The sequence below is a fragment of the Schistocerca gregaria genome, chromosome 1 (assembly GCF_023897955.1).
Source record: "Schistocerca gregaria isolate iqSchGreg1 chromosome 1, iqSchGreg1.2, whole genome shotgun sequence".
Classification (NCBI taxonomy): Eukaryota; Metazoa; Arthropoda; class Insecta; order Orthoptera; family Acrididae; genus Schistocerca; species Schistocerca gregaria.
Genome location: NC_064920.1, coordinates 158,823,642 through 158,843,131, shown reverse-complemented (window position 1 = coordinate 158,843,131; position 19,490 = coordinate 158,823,642). Strand labels below are relative to the sequence as shown.

General features: G+C 43.3%; 1 protein-coding gene across 6 annotated transcripts in view; it reads right to left on the bottom strand.

Moving 5' to 3' along the window:
* Positions 1–19,490, bottom strand: part of LOC126335338 (KAT8 regulatory NSL complex subunit 1) — a 344,378-nt gene that overhangs the window by 220,651 nt on the left and 104,237 nt on the right. For all 6 annotated transcript variants that reach the window (XM_049998554.1, XM_049998520.1, XM_049998511.1 and 3 more), the window contains one exon: positions 17,602–19,403. In XM_049998554.1, the coding sequence (XP_049854511.1) occupies positions 17,602–19,049 (1,448 nt within the window). In that variant the 5' untranslated portion in view covers positions 19,050–19,403. The remainder of the gene's footprint in view (positions 1–17,601; positions 19,404–19,490) is intronic.

Genomic DNA, 19,490 nt, shown 5'->3' with positions numbered 1-19,490 from the left:
TAACCAATGACAGATGGAGCAAGTAGGACATTAACAGCAGACTAGCACTGGCAAAAAGAGACATTCCTGGCCAAGAGAAGCGTACTAGTATCAAACATAGGCCTTAATTTGAGGAAGAAATTTCTGAGAATGTACGTTTGAAGCACATCATTGAATGGTAGTAAACATGGACTGTGGGAAAACCAGAACAGAAGAGAATCTACGCATTTGAGATGTGATGCTACAGAAGAATATTGAAAATTAGATAGACTCATGAGGTAAGGAATGAGGTGGTTATGTGCAGAATCAGTGTTTTCCACAGGTAAACGATAGGACATACGTGCAGCATCAAACAAGTCAGAAGGCTGCCGACTGAAAAAAAGTCTGCAAGGCCACCCTTGTTCCAAGTAGAATAATTACCCAAGGGAAAGAAGATGTACGGCACAGTAACAGGAGAAAGGAAGAACCAGAAGAACGACAAACACTAAAAGGAGAGGTGATTAAAAACAAGAGAGTAGCTGACCATGAAAGAAAAAAGTAGAAGCAACACATTAAAAGCTCCACCCTAAAAGCCCTACACTGGAGGACACAGAGGGATAAAGTACATGAGCTAAAACTCAGATCAAATGATAAAACCACCCTCACGAATAAAACATAAAACTAAAGCTGCTGTTGAGGCATAGTCGCCCAACACCGAAGGTAGGGTGCTGGGACAGTTAAACGTCTGCCACAGAGCGGCTAAAGAGGGCAGTCCAGCAAGAGGTGGACGAGTGTCATTTGGGAGCCACAGGGACACTGAGATGGGCCCTCGCGAGGGAGGAGGTAACCATGTGTGAGCCACGTGTGGCCAATGCGGAGTCGACAAAGGACAACTGATTCCCTGTGAGAAGCCTGCAGGGAAGACTTCCACACATTCGCATGTCTCCTTAATGACACGCAGTTTGTTGTGCATACTGTTATGCCACTCCGTCTCCCAAAGCCGAATAAAACCTTGCGGCGTAAGACAGAACACAGGTCAGTATCAGAGATGCCCATCTCCAGGAGAAGATCCCGCATGGCCTGTTTGGCCAGCCTGTCAGCAAGTTCGCTGCCTGGGATTCCGACATGTCGCGAAGTCCACACAAACACCACTGAACGACTGGACCGTTCCAGGGCAGAGATGGACTCCTGGATGTTTGCTACCAAACTATGGCGAGGGTAGCACTGGTCAATAACTTTTAAACTGCTCAGGAACGGATGTACTGAAGTGGATGAGATATGGCCATGAGCTCTGCAGTGAATACACTGCAAACATCAGGAAAGGAATGCTGTTCAATATGGTCTCTGTGGGTATAGGCGAAGCCAGCATTACCACCAGACATCCAGCCGTCGGTGTCGGTGTCAACAACTTCAGAGCCCCGGAACATGTAAAGAATACAGAGGAAGTGACAGTGGAGAGCGGCGTAGTTAATGGAGTCCTTAGGGCCATGCAAAAGGCCTGGACGAAGCTTCAGCTGAGGTGTACACCACGGAGGTGGTAAGGGACCTCAAGTACAGGTGGTAAAGGGAATTACTCCAGTTCGGAATGAAGGGATCACACGCGAAAAGCAATGTGGGAGATGAACTGCCACGGGCGGGAAAAGGAGATGGTAATTCAGATGTTCAGGAGAACTACGAATGTGGGCAACGTAACTGGCGAGCAGTTGTGCATGTTGGACCCGCAATGGAGGGACTCCGGCCTCTACCAGGACACTGATCACCGGATTCGTTCTAAAAGCTCCCGTCGCTAGGCGAACGCCGCAGTGGCGCACTGGGTAAAGGAAATGCAATACTGAGGGCGCAGCCAAACCGTAAACCAGATTCCCATAGTCAAGGTGGGATTAAACAAGGTCTCTGTAGAGCTGCAGCAGCATAGAGCGATCTGCACCCGAGTTAGTGTTGATCAGACAGAGGAGAGCATTGAGATGCTTCTCGCACTCCCGCTGAAGCTGACGGAGGTGAGGTAGCCAAGTCAATCGGGCGTCGAAAACCAGTCCTAAGAATGAGTGGACCGACATTAAGATAAAGTTCAGTTTCCAGATGAACGGTATGACGCCGACACAAGTGCATCGTACATGACTTCGTGGCTGAAAACTGGCAGTTGTGGGGTAGAGCCCATGACTGCACCTTCTGAATGGCTCCCTGTAGGCAGCATTCAGCAACACCTGTACTAGAGGAGCAATACGAAATGCAGAAGTCATCTGCATATAGAGAAGGTGAGACGGATGGCCCTACAGCTGGCTGCTAGACCATTATTGGCTTCTAAAAATTGAGAGACACTCAATACATAGTCCTGCAGGACGCCATTCTCCTGGATATGTGGGGAACTATGGGAGGCACCAACTTGGACACGAAAATTATGAAGCGACAGGGAATTTTGGATAAAAAATCAGGAGTGGGCCCAGGAGACCACACTCATACAATGTAGCACGGATATCATGTCGCCAATACGTGTCGTACGCTTTACGTAAGACAAAAAAGACGGTAACCAGGTGTTAGCATCTGGAAAAAGCTGTTCAGATGGCAGACTCGAGGAACACAAGATTCTCAGTGGTAGATCGACCCTTGCGGAAGCTGCCCTGACATGGAGCCAGTAGGCCATGTGACTCCAGGACCCGACCCAACCCTACCGCTGACACACCTTACATTCCAGCAGCTTACAGAGAATGTTGCCGACACCTATCCACTTCAAGCGGATTTCTACCGAGTTTTAGCACTGAAATGATGGTGCTGCACCGCCATTGCGATGGTAAGACACCATCGCACCAGATCTTGTCGAAGATGACAAGGAGATGTCACTTCATCTGACTGTGGGTCTGATTCGGCCCAGGAGCTTTGTCAAGGCAATGTGCAAGGGTGCTGAGGAACTCCCATTCTGTAAATGGGGCGTTATAGGGTTCACTGTGCCATGTAGTGAACAAGAGGGTGTTAAAGGCTAGGGGGTAGTTCTCCGACGCTGAGACTCGATCATAGTGCTCAGCAAAGTGCTCGGCAATAGCTTTTGCGTCTGTAGAGAGCGCACAATTGAGGTTAACGCCAGGGACAACTGCTCGGGTCTGGTACCAAAAAAGACGTCTGATCTTTGTCCAAACTTGGAAAGGTGACGATGGTACCCAATGGCCGACATTTACCTCTTCCGACACTCCTGTTTCAGTCGTTTTATAAGCAGGCAAACGCTGGCATGGAGCCGCTTAAAGACTATTAGGTGCTCTAGGGAAGGGTGCTACTTATGTCGTTGTAGAGCTCACCGACGCTCTTTAATTGCCTCAGCGACTTCCGGCGACCACCAAGCGACTGTCTTTCGCCGGGGCACCCTAGAGAACGAGGGATCGCGTTTTCCGCCGCACAAATTATCGTTATAGTGACCTGCTCAATCATAACATCGATACCACCACTTGGGGGAGATTCAACGGTGGCAGCAGAGGTGAAGGCTACGCAGTCTGCCTTTTTAAAGCCCATTTGGGTAGGCGTCTATGGCCATGACGCCGGGTGAAGGACAGGAACATGGGGAAGTGGTTACTACCACACAGGTCGTCATGTGCTCTCCAGCGGATAGATGGGAGGAGTCTTGTGCTCCAAACTGATAAATCAATGGCCGAGTGTTTACCATGAGCCACACTGAAATGTGTGGCGGCCCCATTGTTTTAAGAGGCACAGAGGTGAACTTGTGACTAAATTTTCGACATCTCTGCCACGGCCACTAAGCATGGCGCTACCCCACAAAGGGTTACGTGCGTTAAAATCTGTCAAAAGTAGGAAAGGTTTAGGGAGTCTATCAATCAGTACAGCCAATACGTTCAGGGATGCCGCACCATCTGGAGGGAGATATACGTTGCAGACAGTTATTTCCTGCGTCGTCAGTATCCTGACACCCATAGCTTCAATAGGAGTTTCAAGGAGCACAGGCTCACTACAGACTGAGTTCAGGACATAAACGCTAACTCCACTTGGCACTATTACATTCGCTACGGTTCTTGCCCATCCCCTGTAGCTGCAAAGGGCAAGAGTCCGCATTGCCGGAAACCAAGTCTCCTGGAGGGGAATGCAGAAACCAGGTGTAAAGCTTAACAGTTGCCGTAGCTCAGCCAGGTGGTGGAAAAAACCTCTGCAATTCCTCTGGAGAATGATGTGATCGTGAGACTGGGAAGGCATGAAACACTCAAGAGGCAATCTACTCCTCAGGGTCATCTGCTGCCACCGACTTATTTCCTGAACAGGCTGTATCCATTGTGTCTGAGGGTCTGGTGAGATCTAGGTCCTCACCAGACATCAGAATCTTCACCTCATCCTCAGACACAGGGGTTTTAGGCGCAGTGGTGTGGGTGCTGTTGGTCTTGAGGGTCTTCTTTCTGGATTTTTCTTGCTGATCCTTGCGTTTCTCTGGCTGGAAAGGCTTCACTGATTCAATCTATGAGACTGAAGATTATCGTGAAGCCCTATGACCAGCTGCTTCTAGGCACTTCAGCCACTGGTGGTTGTCATCTTTCCCACTAGCAGAAACCTGGGAAGGGAATGACTCAAGAGACCCCTTCCTAGCCAGAGGAGCGGAAAACAATTACGCTTCTCCAGCTGATGGTTGGAGGGACAATGCTCCCGACGTAGGTGGTGCAGGAGCAACAAGGAGGGAAGTGCCCCCCCACCCCCCCATGAACAAGGGGGCAGGCGTATTCTTCCAGCCCTGAGAGCCAACTGGAACTCACGGAACTGATGGGGTTACAACTGTTCTCGTTGTGGCAGCATAGGAGGATGTCATAGCCATAGGATATAGGCGCACAAATTTACTCCTGACCTCAGTGTAGGATAGTCGATCCAGGGTCTTATATTCCATGATTTTCCTTTCTCGCTGTAAAATCCTGCAGTCTGGTGAGGAAGGGGGATAATGTTCTCCGCAGTTGACACAGATGGGAGGCTGGGCACATGGAGTACTGGGATGGGACGGACGTCCACCATCTCAACATGTGATGCTGGAAGTACAGCGTGCCGAACTTCCATCACTTAAGGCACCGCATTGCGGGATATATATATGGCTTGACATCACAGCGGGACACCACCACCTTCACCTTCTCGGGAAATGTGTCACCCCTTTAAGGCCAAGATGAAGGCATCAGTGGCAACCTGATTATCCCTCCGACCCCGATGGACGCGATGGACAAAATGAACTCCTCGTCGCTCTAAGTTGGCACGCAGCTCGTCGTCAGACTCCAAAGAGAAAATCAGTGTGGAATATAATACCCTGGACCATATTTAAGCTATGTGAGGCATGATTGTAACGGAAATATCCCCACAAGCTTGTCAAAAGCAAGTAATGCCAGTGACTGGGCAGAGGATGCCATTTTTATCAATACTGATCCTGACCGCACACCAGCTTCATCGCGCGTAATCCGGCCTGATGCCACCCACTCCGACCAGGGGTCCTCCCCACGGGCGCCACCCCACCACAGCAAAGGCCACCTAGCAGGATGGTCATTGCAAAGAGTCCCGATGCCGCAGGGTGATGGGCCTCTATCTGTGGCATACGTGGGGAGTTGACGGCGCAGGCATCAGCAGAGCGATCCCTGTGTGGTCTGGGGGCTACAGCCAACAGGGTACATGGCAGCCCCACCACAACGGACTGGCTACCGTGCTGAATATGAGGTGTACAGAATTTCATGGTCTTCGTCGGCTCAGAAACCGACGCTGCATAGTGTGTGAGGAAAACGCACCCAGGAAGGTGTCCTCGCTCAAGAGATGGAGGATGAGGGGGACAGCAATGCCACGACGAGCAAGTGGCCTAAAGATCTCAATGCATAATGGGCACCATGCACCACGTAAGGTGCCCTTCCCAAATTGACTTGCTCATCGGGAAATTTGAAAAATGGATGTAAAACCCTACTGGCGACCAACACACAAAGGCCGAAAGGTGAGAGACTCCTTTTAGTCGCCTCTTACTACAGGCAGGAATACTAGGGCCTACTCTAACCCCTGGACCCGCATGGGGGGGTGGTGGTGGTGGGTGGTGACACCATGAACTTGGGCTGTTGATAAAATATCGATATTTTCATTTTAAATTAGGCTATATATGTCTGAAACTTTCGGTAAATACTTTTAGTACAACATAGCTTTACTTTCACTGTGTGAATGAGTATTACCACTTTTTGAGCTTTCATCATGTCCAGCCTATTTCTTTAACTGTATGAAGCAATTTGGGGTGGCACAAAGTAATAGTCCGATTGCACTGTAGTGTGTGTGTGTGTGTGTGTGTGTGTGTGTGGTTTAACTTCACTACGCAATGCAACTTCTAAGGTCGCTGGCACTTGAGAGAGAGAGAGAGAGAGAGAGAGAGAGAGAGAGAGAGAGAGAGAGAGAGGAGAGAGAGACATGAAGTGTTCCGCGTAAATCCAATATGTGACGAAACCGAACGTCGTATCCATCTAACACCTTTTCATCTACATCAACACTTCACAATCCGTAAGCCACCTAATGGTGTGTGGCAGAGGGTACTTTTGTACCACTGAGTCCTCCTACTGAGTTTCACAGGATCTCTGTTTGCGAAATCCTTGATTTTTACAGAAGATTTTCATTCTTCAAAAAGCCATGATTACTGAGCATAAAGAATGTTCCAACAAGCCATTGTTGTTACAACGGTCGTTCGACAACCGAAAGGCGGTACCGCATTATTATCTTTCGTGGCAAAATAATTTCGGAAGATCGAATTCAGTATTTCGGCCTTCTCGCTGTCTTTGACCCACTACCGATTTTACATACGACTAGATACTTTGAAAATCATTGAACGCTTCTTTTATTGCTCTCCCTACGCTCATTCTCGCTTCGTTCAGCTTTTGTCTGTCGGCTGGGTTTCTACTTCTCTTGAATCTGAGATGAGGTTCTCTTTGTTTAAGTACAAGTTCCGTAACACGGCTATTAAACCACGGTGAGTCCCTTGCCATCCATCCCCCTTCAGACCTTACTCGGAACATACTCGTCTAGGGCATATTGCACGATGTCCTTGAATTTTTTCCTTTGCTCTCCATATCTTCGTCCTCATCACCGAATATTTGATGCTGACTTTTTATTGTGCTACTTACACACAGTAACCATTGTTAGCAAAGTGGTTATCACCAAGCGTGGATAAGTAGGCTGCTAACTTATTGTTGCACAGAACATATAAAAGCTCTGTGCGCACAGTGTGGACGGCGAACCGCGCAGTTTTCCAGCTGTTGTCGGTACATCAAAGGAAGTGGCGCGTTTGCACGCGCTCAGTTTAGACGGGGTTTCGGCTCGCTCCACCATCATCTTCAGACCTTCCAACTGGAACACACGGAGCGGCGCGGCGGGGCGCGGACTGCACACTCCTTCCTGTTAACAGCTGTGCGCGGGGTGCAGCAACGCGGCGCAGCACGGCGTGCTCGGTGTGGACCCGCCTTAAGAATAAATCGATAGTTAAATATACAGTTCTAAATCCGGCAGTATACTTACAATGTGTAGCCGATATTTTTAAATATTTTCTTTCCAGTCGAAATATCTAACTTTTTTCCAGTTATAGCGACGGTAGGTAAAGATTTTTTTTAAAAAATATAGGTTTCCCGACGTTTTCAGTAGTCCTACCATGAACACGACGGTCAAGCATGTCTCACATATGCACGACGGGGTTTAAGTTGGGACTCAACACCAGCCATTCCATTACTGCATGTCCCTGCTGGCGCCTGCCATATGGGCTCCGGCATTAGAAGCTATTCTGGGACAACACCGTATACAGCAGCCATCACATGGTCCAACAGGCTCTTATCGATGTACTGCCTTGCGGTAAGGCGACCGTGGATAGCACTGAAGCCTCCCTACATCACAGAATCTTGGAAATCTGTCCATTTCCTGGTCAAAATTTGGTATGTACCGCTCATTACGGGTCATCGCTCACGAACACTGCCACCATCTTGCGTCAGAGGATATCTGAACTTATCTATGTATAACATGTTTCAGTCACGAAGTTGCGTGTTGACCGGGGAACGGTAGAAAAAGAATGCGAGCTACAAGATATTGTGTCAAGCAGCGTACTCGAACAGGGCATCTGGGTCGTAAGGTCCTTTCTCGTGACCCGGTCCTCACGTGGGGCTGTAATGCGTCGGCGATCTTACCCAATACACCTTGTTTACTGACCTGTCTCCCCGTAGAGTGTCCATAACCTATGGATGACGTCCTGGAGAGACACTGGCATCAACAGCAACACGACAAAGTCCATCCTTTTTTGGTAAAACATGCCACACTTGCAACATCCACTGCATTACCATGTCGGACTGCACGTACTTGGTCGAATACAACTTCCACCAAGTGATAACTGCCATCTCTGTATCTCACTGGACAACACTGGAATACCAGTACTCATTCCCAACTGAGCGTTCACCAGAAACTGTAGTGCGCAATGGCGAATGATTTAAATTGTTCCCTACATTGAAAGCAAAGATCTCAAGCCGTGTACTAAGACCACAGGTACTGCCTATATCAAAATATATTTTAACATATCAGAGGGCGATGGTAGTGTTCCGCTTAATTAATTTGAACAGTGTAGGAGTCAAAACATGCGTCTCAACTGTTTTGTCTCAAAAACTAAAAACTCTTCCTGATCAAACAAAATGAGGTCTTCTCAATGGTAAGAAGGCAAATCAAATCCGAGGGGACACTTTTTGAGATCGGGCTTTTGAAAATCAGACAAATCTCACTAAGTTCTTGCATGAACTTTAATGTTGGATAATTCTGAATAGTTTGAGTAGTTAGGACCCCTCTTGCACAGCCCTATGATATGCTGGCTGGCTGAAAATGAGGGGGAAAAAAATCAGCACCTGACTGTCACTGTCATAGTCACAAGCTTCCAAATCATCCAAATTTGAGACAAGATGTATGAGCTGCTTTGACAACAAACTTCGATAAATCTGCTGTACAATGAGCACATGTTAAAACTAGGCAGTTGTACCTACTAAGTTGAGTGCAATCAAGCTTCACCACACAAGTCGTCTTAGAGCATGAACAACGTCTTTATTTATTCATACCTGCCACAACATGAAAGAACTGGAATTTACAAAAGAATAGCTAGTGGTCCACCATAATACTAACCAGGGTGGAATCTGATGTAGCTTAAAGTAAGATATGTACGTACATCTGTAGAAATTTTATCAAAATTTGAGGGGGTAGGGTGAGCATCCTTAGGCCAATTGACATGGAATTACCTTTATATATATGTGAAAAACATCAGTGTAATTGGTTTCTTTATTCCACTATTGGTAGAATACTTTCATATTCAAACATGAAAAGACATCTGTATCAGTGCCTTTATATCGACATAATCTGTGATGGGAACAACTGGAACGGTTTAATTGGTGAGATGTTAGGCACTTCTACACACGTAATAAACCGGTTCTCAAGCTGCTCCTAGAAGTACCACAGAATTTTTGCTTCTCTGAATAGTTCTATTTACTTCTATTTCTGAAAATAATTTCCGTTGTTTTCGCAGCGACGTCGAGTTTATTAGAGAGGAGCACAAACTCGAGAGGTGTCGGGGATGGGGAAAGAAATCGACAGTGCAGTTTCAGAGGCAAAATGCAAGCATCTGTCTGGTCGAGTGATTTAGGAAAATCATGGAAAACCTGAAGGTACTGAACGGGCGCGGATTTGAGGCTAAATAGTTAGCACAACTTTTTAATCAAAGTCCTGGATTGTAGTCGTAATTAAAGAATTTAATCTCGGTTCTTCATGTGGGACGGATGGCTGGAGGCTCAGGAACAAGAGGCAGTGAAGAAACAAATATAGCTCTTGCTTTTTCTGACTGTGGTAAATAGCTGATTGGACTTCCATTCTTGTCACTCTTTACTTTGTAAATTGGATTTGTGCACTAAGGAGAGAACGTTACCTTTCCCTAATGTACAAATACTGTTTCAATACATGGTCTCTCCAAATTCATAATCAATAACAATAACCACATTCGTAAAACTGATGTAACATGTAAAAACTGTATGGTGCATGACCAGTAACAGCATTAAAATTTATGCGTAAAGTAGATAGGAATCAGAATACGGTCTTGGTGATTGCACTTTATTGAACATTTTCTGACTGGCTGTGGAACGTATTGTTGTCCTATCAAAAGACAAGTAGTGAAGTCCGTTACTGACTGACCCACAGCTACACGAGGTATTTTCACAGACAAAAAGCTTTGTCACTGGGTGAAAGTGAAAGTTCACGCGGCAAAATACCAGACACCCAACACCACTATCGGGTTTCCATGGAGAGAAAGTATTTCCATAGGAGTTCAAATTGAAACAAATTATCCTTTGGACACAGTCGTTCTTAATTGCTTCCATGCAACCAAGAAAGAAACAGAAGCTGTGGAACATAAGACAAGGCAAAATAAGTGCGTGTGTGTAACTGAATTTACGTGAACCTATACACAATTTTTTTTACATTATTTAAAGGAACATATTTTAAAACTTACACAAGATTCAGTTTTTACGCAAAGAGTTTCTTTAGTTTAGTTGCTAATGCTGGCCGTATCTGTAAGATGGAAAGAAGTCTGCACCAGTTTAATGTTAATGGGAAAAATAGCCACACGTTGTCCGACCAACAGTGGTGTTTTGACCCTACTAGTCAAAATGCTCAGTGTGCTCATAACCAGCCACTACTGAATCTGCAGTGTGTAGCGGCTCAGTTCGGCCGCGTCACTTGGTGAACAAAGCGTGCTGTCTTGATCACGTGTCTCGATGACCTCGAAAGTGACCTTGGTCTCTCCCGCCGGCTCAGCGCGCTGCTTCCCAAATACCGCAGCGCTCTCGCGAGTAACTTCAGGATAGAATTATGTCACCGTCATTTCGAATGCGGATACCAACTCTTACTAGCAAGTCTAAGACGGACATACAGCCTTCCTGTCTAAGAAGCATTGTGTCTAATCCAAATGATCAGACACTTTGGACACTAATAATGAAATGCAGACACGAGCTAAACCAGCAAAGAAAGTAAATGGTATAAGGTGGCCTATTTTACGTACACTCAGAGTTCCTCCACTAGTAAGTCGAAACGTTACGACTCTCTTCACTGCTGTAGGGTCCTCTAATTCCACATACTTTTGGAGGCCAATATCTTACACCTATGTCTATTTCGATACTTTTCTTTTCATTCCCCATTCAACATTATACCGTGCGTCTCCCTACTTTCACTACACTGTCCCACACTCCTTGTTCCGTATACCGTTATATCCTAACCCTTATCTGCTATGGATGATACGATCACAATTACTATGGAGGGGTCTTTCAGACGACCTTTTCATTTCTAACTATAATTTTGATGAAAATATGTTTTCATGACTTTCTGTTGTTCATTACATTTCTTGGAAGCAGACCAAGGATATTTTAGGTCTTTTTAAAATACTTCGTAGGATTTTAACAACTGGACAACTAAAAATAAAAAAATTGCTATATACTGTACATTAAGTACAACTAAAATAACATACTCTTCTCTTCGAGCACAGATTATCTTCCCGGCGATGGTACAGATTCTCAATATTACTTTACGGAAAAATACGTTTCAGCTACGGAATATTGTACGTGAAATAAACTTTGAATTTCCTACTCGTCGTTACAAAGTAGAACGACTATTACACTCAACAACTCTATGAAGGGAGAAACTTTATTGCATTTTAATTTTAAATGAATAGAATAGAAAATTGTCATCTATTATGAGACCATAGTCCATAAACATGTTCCACAAATAATTCAGCTTTTAAACCACACACAAACGGTGACATTCAACAAAAACACGACACGCAAACGTCTGAGAGACCACATTAGACCCACAAATAAGAAACAAAGCACAGCAACAATGCAAGAGTTCTGGCTCGTGTAGCTTTCCATCCCATAGGAAGGTACACAGTGGAGTTCATTTCGCTTTTCGGGGCTGAATAAAATATCACGAAACAAAAAAACGCAACGGCCAGAAGCTGTCCATGGTACTTATGGGCCACCGACGATCTACCTGCACATGAGGTTTGGCGCATTGGAAGATAAGAGGCCTCGACATACGGCCTTAGATAAATAATTTAATAACATCCCCGCAAGGATTATTTTACCACATCAGGGAACTTTCAACTGCCAAAGTCAGATATGTAGAAAAACTTTATCTTAGGCCTACATGGTGACAAGGAAATCGCGAAGACTATGGCTTTCTTTCTTAAAAACTCTGTTAGACAGATGCTTACATAAAATGTCAACAGAGAGGTTTTCCAGGAAGACGTTATATTATCCCGTGTTTCAATGCAATCGTCAGCCTAATCTCATGTTCCGCCAACAAGAGGGAGAGGGGGGGGGGGGGGGGGGAGAGGAGAGATTTTGAGGACCAAAGATCCCCAATCTGTACAACCCTTGGAATAATGAACAAAGGTGTAGTTATGGAGAGAAAATAAATGTGAGCACTATTACGCGAACAGCTTGGCTTCACAGTTCCCGATGCTAAGGGCTACATGGGTATAATGAAATTGCCTGGACGCATTTTCTTTTTTGAAAATCACGGGCAAGTTCAGTACGTCATCAACTATATAAAACCCGGTTGCATAACCTGCGAAGTTGTTTCTGACGTCCTCATCCTAATATGATTCTACTTTCAACTGGTAATGTTCCACATGTTCTCAATGGCATAACTACATTAATATTTAACAGATATTAATAATAGTGCACAAAACAACCACCTAGAAGAGGTGCCTATATATAGGCAGCACAGTACGATTTATATTGCAGAATGTTGCTAATGATTCGCAATGCTAAATCAAACTAAAAAGATCCATAAGTACTTTTCTAAGCCTGGTTTACAAGGAACTGCTTGTGAAAATTGACAATTGACCAAAAATTAGAAAAAAAATATTTCTACTCAATATACAAGGTTATTTCAGCCCAACAACACGAATGTTTAGATTATGTAAATTTTAATTCTCCGTTTGTTTATAAATCAAGTGGACGTCATGTTTATTTATTCCAATTTTGAAACCGGTTCGCTTTTATCAAGCTCCTGAAGTTTCCTGTCTCTCCATCATTCATTAGATCGTTGTATCTGTCTTTTTCACATCTCTGAATCTAGTAGAGACCTTTCTTCAGTGTAACACGGTTGCGTCTAGTTATAGTGATTAAGTATGCAATAGCTTTAGTTCGGTTGCATCGATTGTGAGAAATTTGATCCGTCCATTCACCTCTCTACATGTCCAGTGCGAGTCTATCGCATTTTCATCATGGTCGTAATTATATCTCCACATCAGTCTCTTCGCGATCCATTTGTTCGTTTACCTGCCTGTTTCAGTAGAGATCAACACTGAACTTTATCGGCACTAGACAGTAATGGCAGCAGCAATACTAACTAAATTGGCTGGGTGTTCCATTAACAGGTATTCCACGAGACTAGTTTTAATGGTACTGGAGTATGCAACAGCTTTAGCCAGACTTACATTGTGACAAAGTTAAACTGAAAGAGGGCTCAAGAAGAAAGATATGGAGATACCAGATATCTTTTTCTTGACTATTTTAATTTCTCACCCACCATGAAGTCTACTGGAAGTAATAGCACGTAAGTATTCATCATAATATTACACACTAACCAATTATTTCCCATGGTCTGTAGGTACACATTGTTCAAGCTTTCTCAAATGTCATGTGGCTCCTTTACCTAATTAGCATTTCACAGAGGCTCATATGTTTTCTTAACCAATTTCCTTCAAGAAGGTCATCGCCATCTGTCACTAGTCCTGTTTCTCCTCGTGTTTAGCTTGTATCAAGCCAGTAGGTCCTGTGTCATTTTAAAATGATCCTTGGACAAATAAATTACTGATACCGGTTTACGTCTGCACTGAGTGAAAATTGTAGTTGATACATTCTACATTACAGAGATATGTCGGTTGTAAGTAAGATTATTTAAAACTCTTTTGTCTCATTTCTAGTAAAAGTAATTGCAGCAGAGTGAGGAATTTAATTTGTTCATGAACATTCTGTAAAAAGTTTCATTTCCATTTGTACAACATTACACTTGACTTCTATTGCAACACCATCTGCTGGCGTCACTCCTTTCTTGATTTACAACCATAATCCGCAAACGACTCCGAAGTCCGTGGCGGAAACTACTTCCCACTGTAACGTGCGGGTATTAGGTTTTCTTCCCATTCCATTCGTCTACGGGGGCGAACAAAGAATTATTCATCTGTCATTTGCGGTCACTACGAGAGCGATATGTAAGAGCCGCAGTATAGTCCCAGATTATTCATATTAGGCTGTGAGCGCACTTTTTCTTAAACGTCCGCAGAATAGTTGGTCTTTCTCTTTGCGCCTGCCAAGTTAGTCATCAAACGTACCTGAGACTCATACTGTTGCCCATATATCTTCAGTACTCTCTTAGTCCGATATGGGTTCAATCTCTCACACTGCAGTAATAGTGGACTGGTAGCTCTGGTGACACTTATGCTATCTCCACAGGAGACTGTTCATGGTACTTTATTACTAATTGTGCATTGCGCCTTGCGCCTAGTCAAAGTGCGACTGTCCTCGCCTCCACACGCATGTAGAGATACACTTGCATTTATTCAAATTAAACACAAGTTGTAATTTATTACGAAGTCCCCGGCTCGCTTACTGATAGCCAGTAATGTTAATTCTCAGTAAATCTGAAAGTGCAAAGAGCTTGCCACGCCATTTCCGGGCGCTTGATTATGATGTGAACAAGTACGACTATGCAATGAGTTACACTCGAAATTATGAGACAAACTTCGAAGACATTCTACATGTCTGCTCCCGATGAATTAAAAAATGTATTAGAAACATTATTCACTGCATTACACATATCTGATGTTTTATTACGGAAGGGGTGGGGGATATACAAATAAAGTGTTATAATAAAAATCTTTCAAGTATCTGAGCCAATATAATGCCATAGCCTATCATATAACACCTTTTGTCTTCGGGCGTTTGTATTGTTGGCGATAGCTGTACAGTAGAAATAATTATTGCAGCATTGTCTCTTAGGGAAAGTGTCGTCAGCAACTTAATGGCTAGGTTTTCCCTTTTACGCTTCACAATGATAATCAGTGGCGATGAACGTGAACGGTTATTCATTTATATACAGCAGACAAATCCGAACTTACGCTTATGCAAATCTATATGAGGTAAGATACTGAATGATTAATGAATGCAGAGTTCAAATGCAACACTACTGAGCAGCAATACCGTAAATTAGCCAGTGTGGAAAACTTAAGTGAGCATTTACACCAGTGACAATAGGTACCTGGAAATGGAAAAAAAATGCTAATTTAAACCAAGGGGATTGACTTCGGGGAATATATTACGGCACTCAGCAATATACAAAAGTTATGGATACGTCATCAACTCGCCCATCCATATACATGGGAGTGAATCATGGTCTCGTCCTATGACAAATTTTCGCTACACGAAACTCAATGAAGATAATATGATCTTCCGTAGTATACCAGTTTTCAGTCATACCAGGAGGACCATTAATCACCAATATTTCTTCGGCAAAGGCAAGTATTATTTAACATATGTTATCAGTTAAAGTAGCTTCAGATTTCTGCTATATTTTGCACCAGAGATCAAATCGCATTACTTTCCGTATGGACTCAATGAATTATGGTAATGGCTCAACGTGGAAACTGTTTTGATTAAATTTTAACTGTGTTAAATACGGAAAACTGTTACACCACCTTCAAAACAAAGAGTATTACTTCGAAGTTTGGTAAGTACTAGTCAGATTAAACACAATGCAACGATCCTCGAGACAAGGAGCTTGCGCACAACTCAAGCGGAAGCGGTGTCGACGTTAAGGCATACAGCCGTATTGATACAGCTCACTCCATTATCTTCTCTGCCGCGAAACTGAAAAGGAAGTAAGCGGTGACAGCCGCGCGAGCTCTGTTTATCGTAGGGCCCTTGTCGGACCCACCCGTCCAGTGTTGCCGTACTGTCATCACGAGCACGTGTTTGCAGCCGCATTAAAAACCGCTGGTCATAGTTCCAACGCTTTTCCAATATTCGTTTGCGAAAAGCACAAATTTTGCTACGTCATAATATCTCCGTATTGATTTTACTTTTTATTTCCGTTACCATCACTGGAAAAACTAATCATGGTAAAATGTGAGAACAGCTAACTAATATACTAATTAGCTACTCTTCGCATAGAAATAATTTTGGCACTTAAATATGGAAATCGTTTTAACCTTCATATTATTCTAATCAATGTTAAGTTTCTTACGCTTGTAAAAAGATACATTTTCTAACTTCAGCTTTCTTTAAACTGTGCAAACAAATTCAATGCATTAACAGATCTATTTAATACAATACTTGTAAAATTATGTCGTTCAAAATGTTACTGTTTAGTAGTCAGTCAACAATAATGAGGAGATCTGACCTATTTCCCCCATTCAACGCAGATAATTACGTGGCAGATTTTATATATTATTCTACGTTCCTTTGTATCTTTTCATATACTGGCTGATAGAAACCGCTAATGGCAATTTGAAAGGCTCAAGTGATTGCACCGAAAAGATTTATTTAAAAACTAAATAAAAACAGAGAAAACGAATGGTTTAGCTACAAGGTAAAAATTCTTATTTCAGGAACCTGACGACACAATCTTACACTATGTTCTTTGTAAATTACATATCATTTCATATAGAAACGAAAGTTACTCTACACCTGCGAGACCTAAACAACATGGACATACGACAGCAATACGTGACTTTCGATACAAGGAATATACAGCAACTTTCATATTGGTCATTTCACGCTTACGGACGTACTATTAACATGAATAATAATAAAAAACAACCTCAATATGACACTACACGATCTTAATTTTTTCTATATAAAATGCTCAAGACTTTTTCTTGTTCCTTAAATTGCGCTATTTTACTGGACTGGTTAAGATGTCAGTCTAAGAAAACCAAATCAAACTGTGGTCGAATGACCAACTGAATACAAATAAATGACTGCGGTGAGCTTTTCTGCCGTTCATTCTGCGTGATTCCAGCGTTCCTCCACCCCCATTCAGGACACTACATTTTAAAACTTACTAATTTCAACCAAAATACTAACATGGTAGACGGCAAGCCACTGTTGCCCACGCTACAGGTTTGAAAATAAGTAGTCTCTATTACAGTGGTTTTCCATCAATTATCTTTTAACTTGTGGGGAAAAATGAGAACCTACTGTTTTGATAATTTCTTCACAGTTTACTTAACAGACGACAGCATTTAACCAAATTAATAGAATGTCGGTGCATGGGTGTGTTCCATAGCTTAATAATTATGCACATGTAGCTATACTTCTGAGCTAACCACAGAGTCTAGTCCTCTTCGTAAAATTTATACGTGGGAAAGTAAATATTGTCTAATTTACTACAAAAATTCACGCGTCACATTAATCGATCAACCGAGGGTATATGTAAACAATGCACGCAAGGGGGTGGAGGGAGGGGGGGAGACTAAAACCAGTTACAACATCGCGTGTTAGCATTCGAATCTTGTTACTTGTACCTATGCTGTTGCAAATACGGCTCCCTAATGTACGACTAAGTATTAGGAGGTAAATAAATATTTGTACTTACATCGGTAAGGTGTGCTGGTTACTGTCTTCGTTCGTCAGGAATTCATCACAACTCTCTCCTCCAGAACTGCTTGCAGTGACGTCCGAATCTAATTCATTCTGCACAAACTTGAGCTGGGTATGTAACTGACCAGACACACTATCCAGTTCTTTTACCACATCCGGACTCAACCTAAGTTGAGGGCCACTAACGACGGTAGCTGAAGTAGTAGTACACTCCGCACTGATACCACTGTATTTTCGGCTTCCTTGTCGGCTGGTGGAAGTTGTAACTTGATTGATATCATAGCTCTTGTAAAACGTAGATGCTGCCTTTAGCGAAGCACTCTGCCTGTCGTTTGAAGCAACTGATGCGCACGCACTATCACATTCACTTGGCGTAACAGCAGCTGAACTACACTCTCCACTGCCTAAGTCTTTATGGGAGTTTTGTTTCATATTTTCATACGAATACGCAATAAAGTTGTTCACTTGACGTTCAGCACACGAGACCATTATTTTTGCTTGAAACATTCTTATTCGCCTAGCCAAGAAATCACATCTTCGTTCTACTTCATGCTGCTTCTTACGTAAAGCTTCAACTGTTTCCTTAGTAACACCTGCTCTATCGTCAGAAGTGAACCCTTTTGTGTCATCGACACACAAGTCCATTACGTTACTCAAAAATTCGTGTTCAAAAGTTTCGTCTGCGCCACGCGGCGTTTCGAAACTAGCTTTTGCATTGTCGTTGTTAGACCCTAACACTTCCGTACTAGTCTTACGCCTAGAATTAACCATCGCACCTGAACTTTTTGATACACTGGTTGTTGGGGGAAGACTGTTTCTTTTAGTCAGGGAGGTGCAGTTGACGATTTCATTCTTTTTTGAATTCCGTGTCACTGTTGGATTAAAGATTTTTATTTGATTATCTACTTTATTTGCATCACTTTCAACTCTATTTAATCTCCCACTCTCCAAAGACCGTATTGCTGTACTGCTCTTCTGCAAACCCATTTTACCTTTGTTGTCCCCCATAGATGGGTCGCTATAATTCATTCTAAGATGCTCTATCCCACCACTCTCTCCTTCTGAGACTTTCAGAATGCCTTCTGATAAATCTGTACGTTTATTCAACAACTCAGAAGCAATTGCCAACGTTTTCAAATTATCATATGCTAGAGAACCTGCATCTGCTGAGTATTTCAGAAAACCGCTTCTGAATCCATTCGCGCAGTTAGGAAACTTCTTATTCTTAGTTGTTTTGTTAGAAGTAGTTACTTTGTATACATCGTCATCTGACAAGAACGGAGATGCTGAAACATGTTTGTGTCCATTATATGATACTCCAATTGGAGACGAAGGGGAAGTGTGTGCTGACGGCAATTTGAAGTTCTGTGACTGGCCAGCTTCTGTCAGAGCTGGTGCCATGACAACATCCGAATGCCTCAGGGAGGCGAATCTTACACCCATTCATCCATGGGGTCACATTCATCGAAAATGTTCTTAAAACGTGTGCCGGTATCGTTATCTTTTTATCACAATTTAAAGGTAATTTATACATGAACAAAACTCCCAAGTTATTTCGCAAACTTCAAAAACAAACACAAACCTGAAAAAAAAGTGCATAAGGCCTAGGGAAAATTATCTCGTGGTAGCGTTACATGTCACACGTTACATATTTAACACACGCGCTCATTCCAATAGCACTTTTTACACTGGACACATGTAAGTGAAAGAATCTTCTACCACCGGCGAATTCCATTCCGGGTCGGCTCCAAGATTCTAATCTCAGAGCATTGATCGTACAGCTCGTTATTCCAAGTACTGCAAAACAGAAAACAACGACTTCAGAATACGCTGAAATACTTCGAATACAGTTCATGGAAAAACAACAATCATAAAATGGCATGC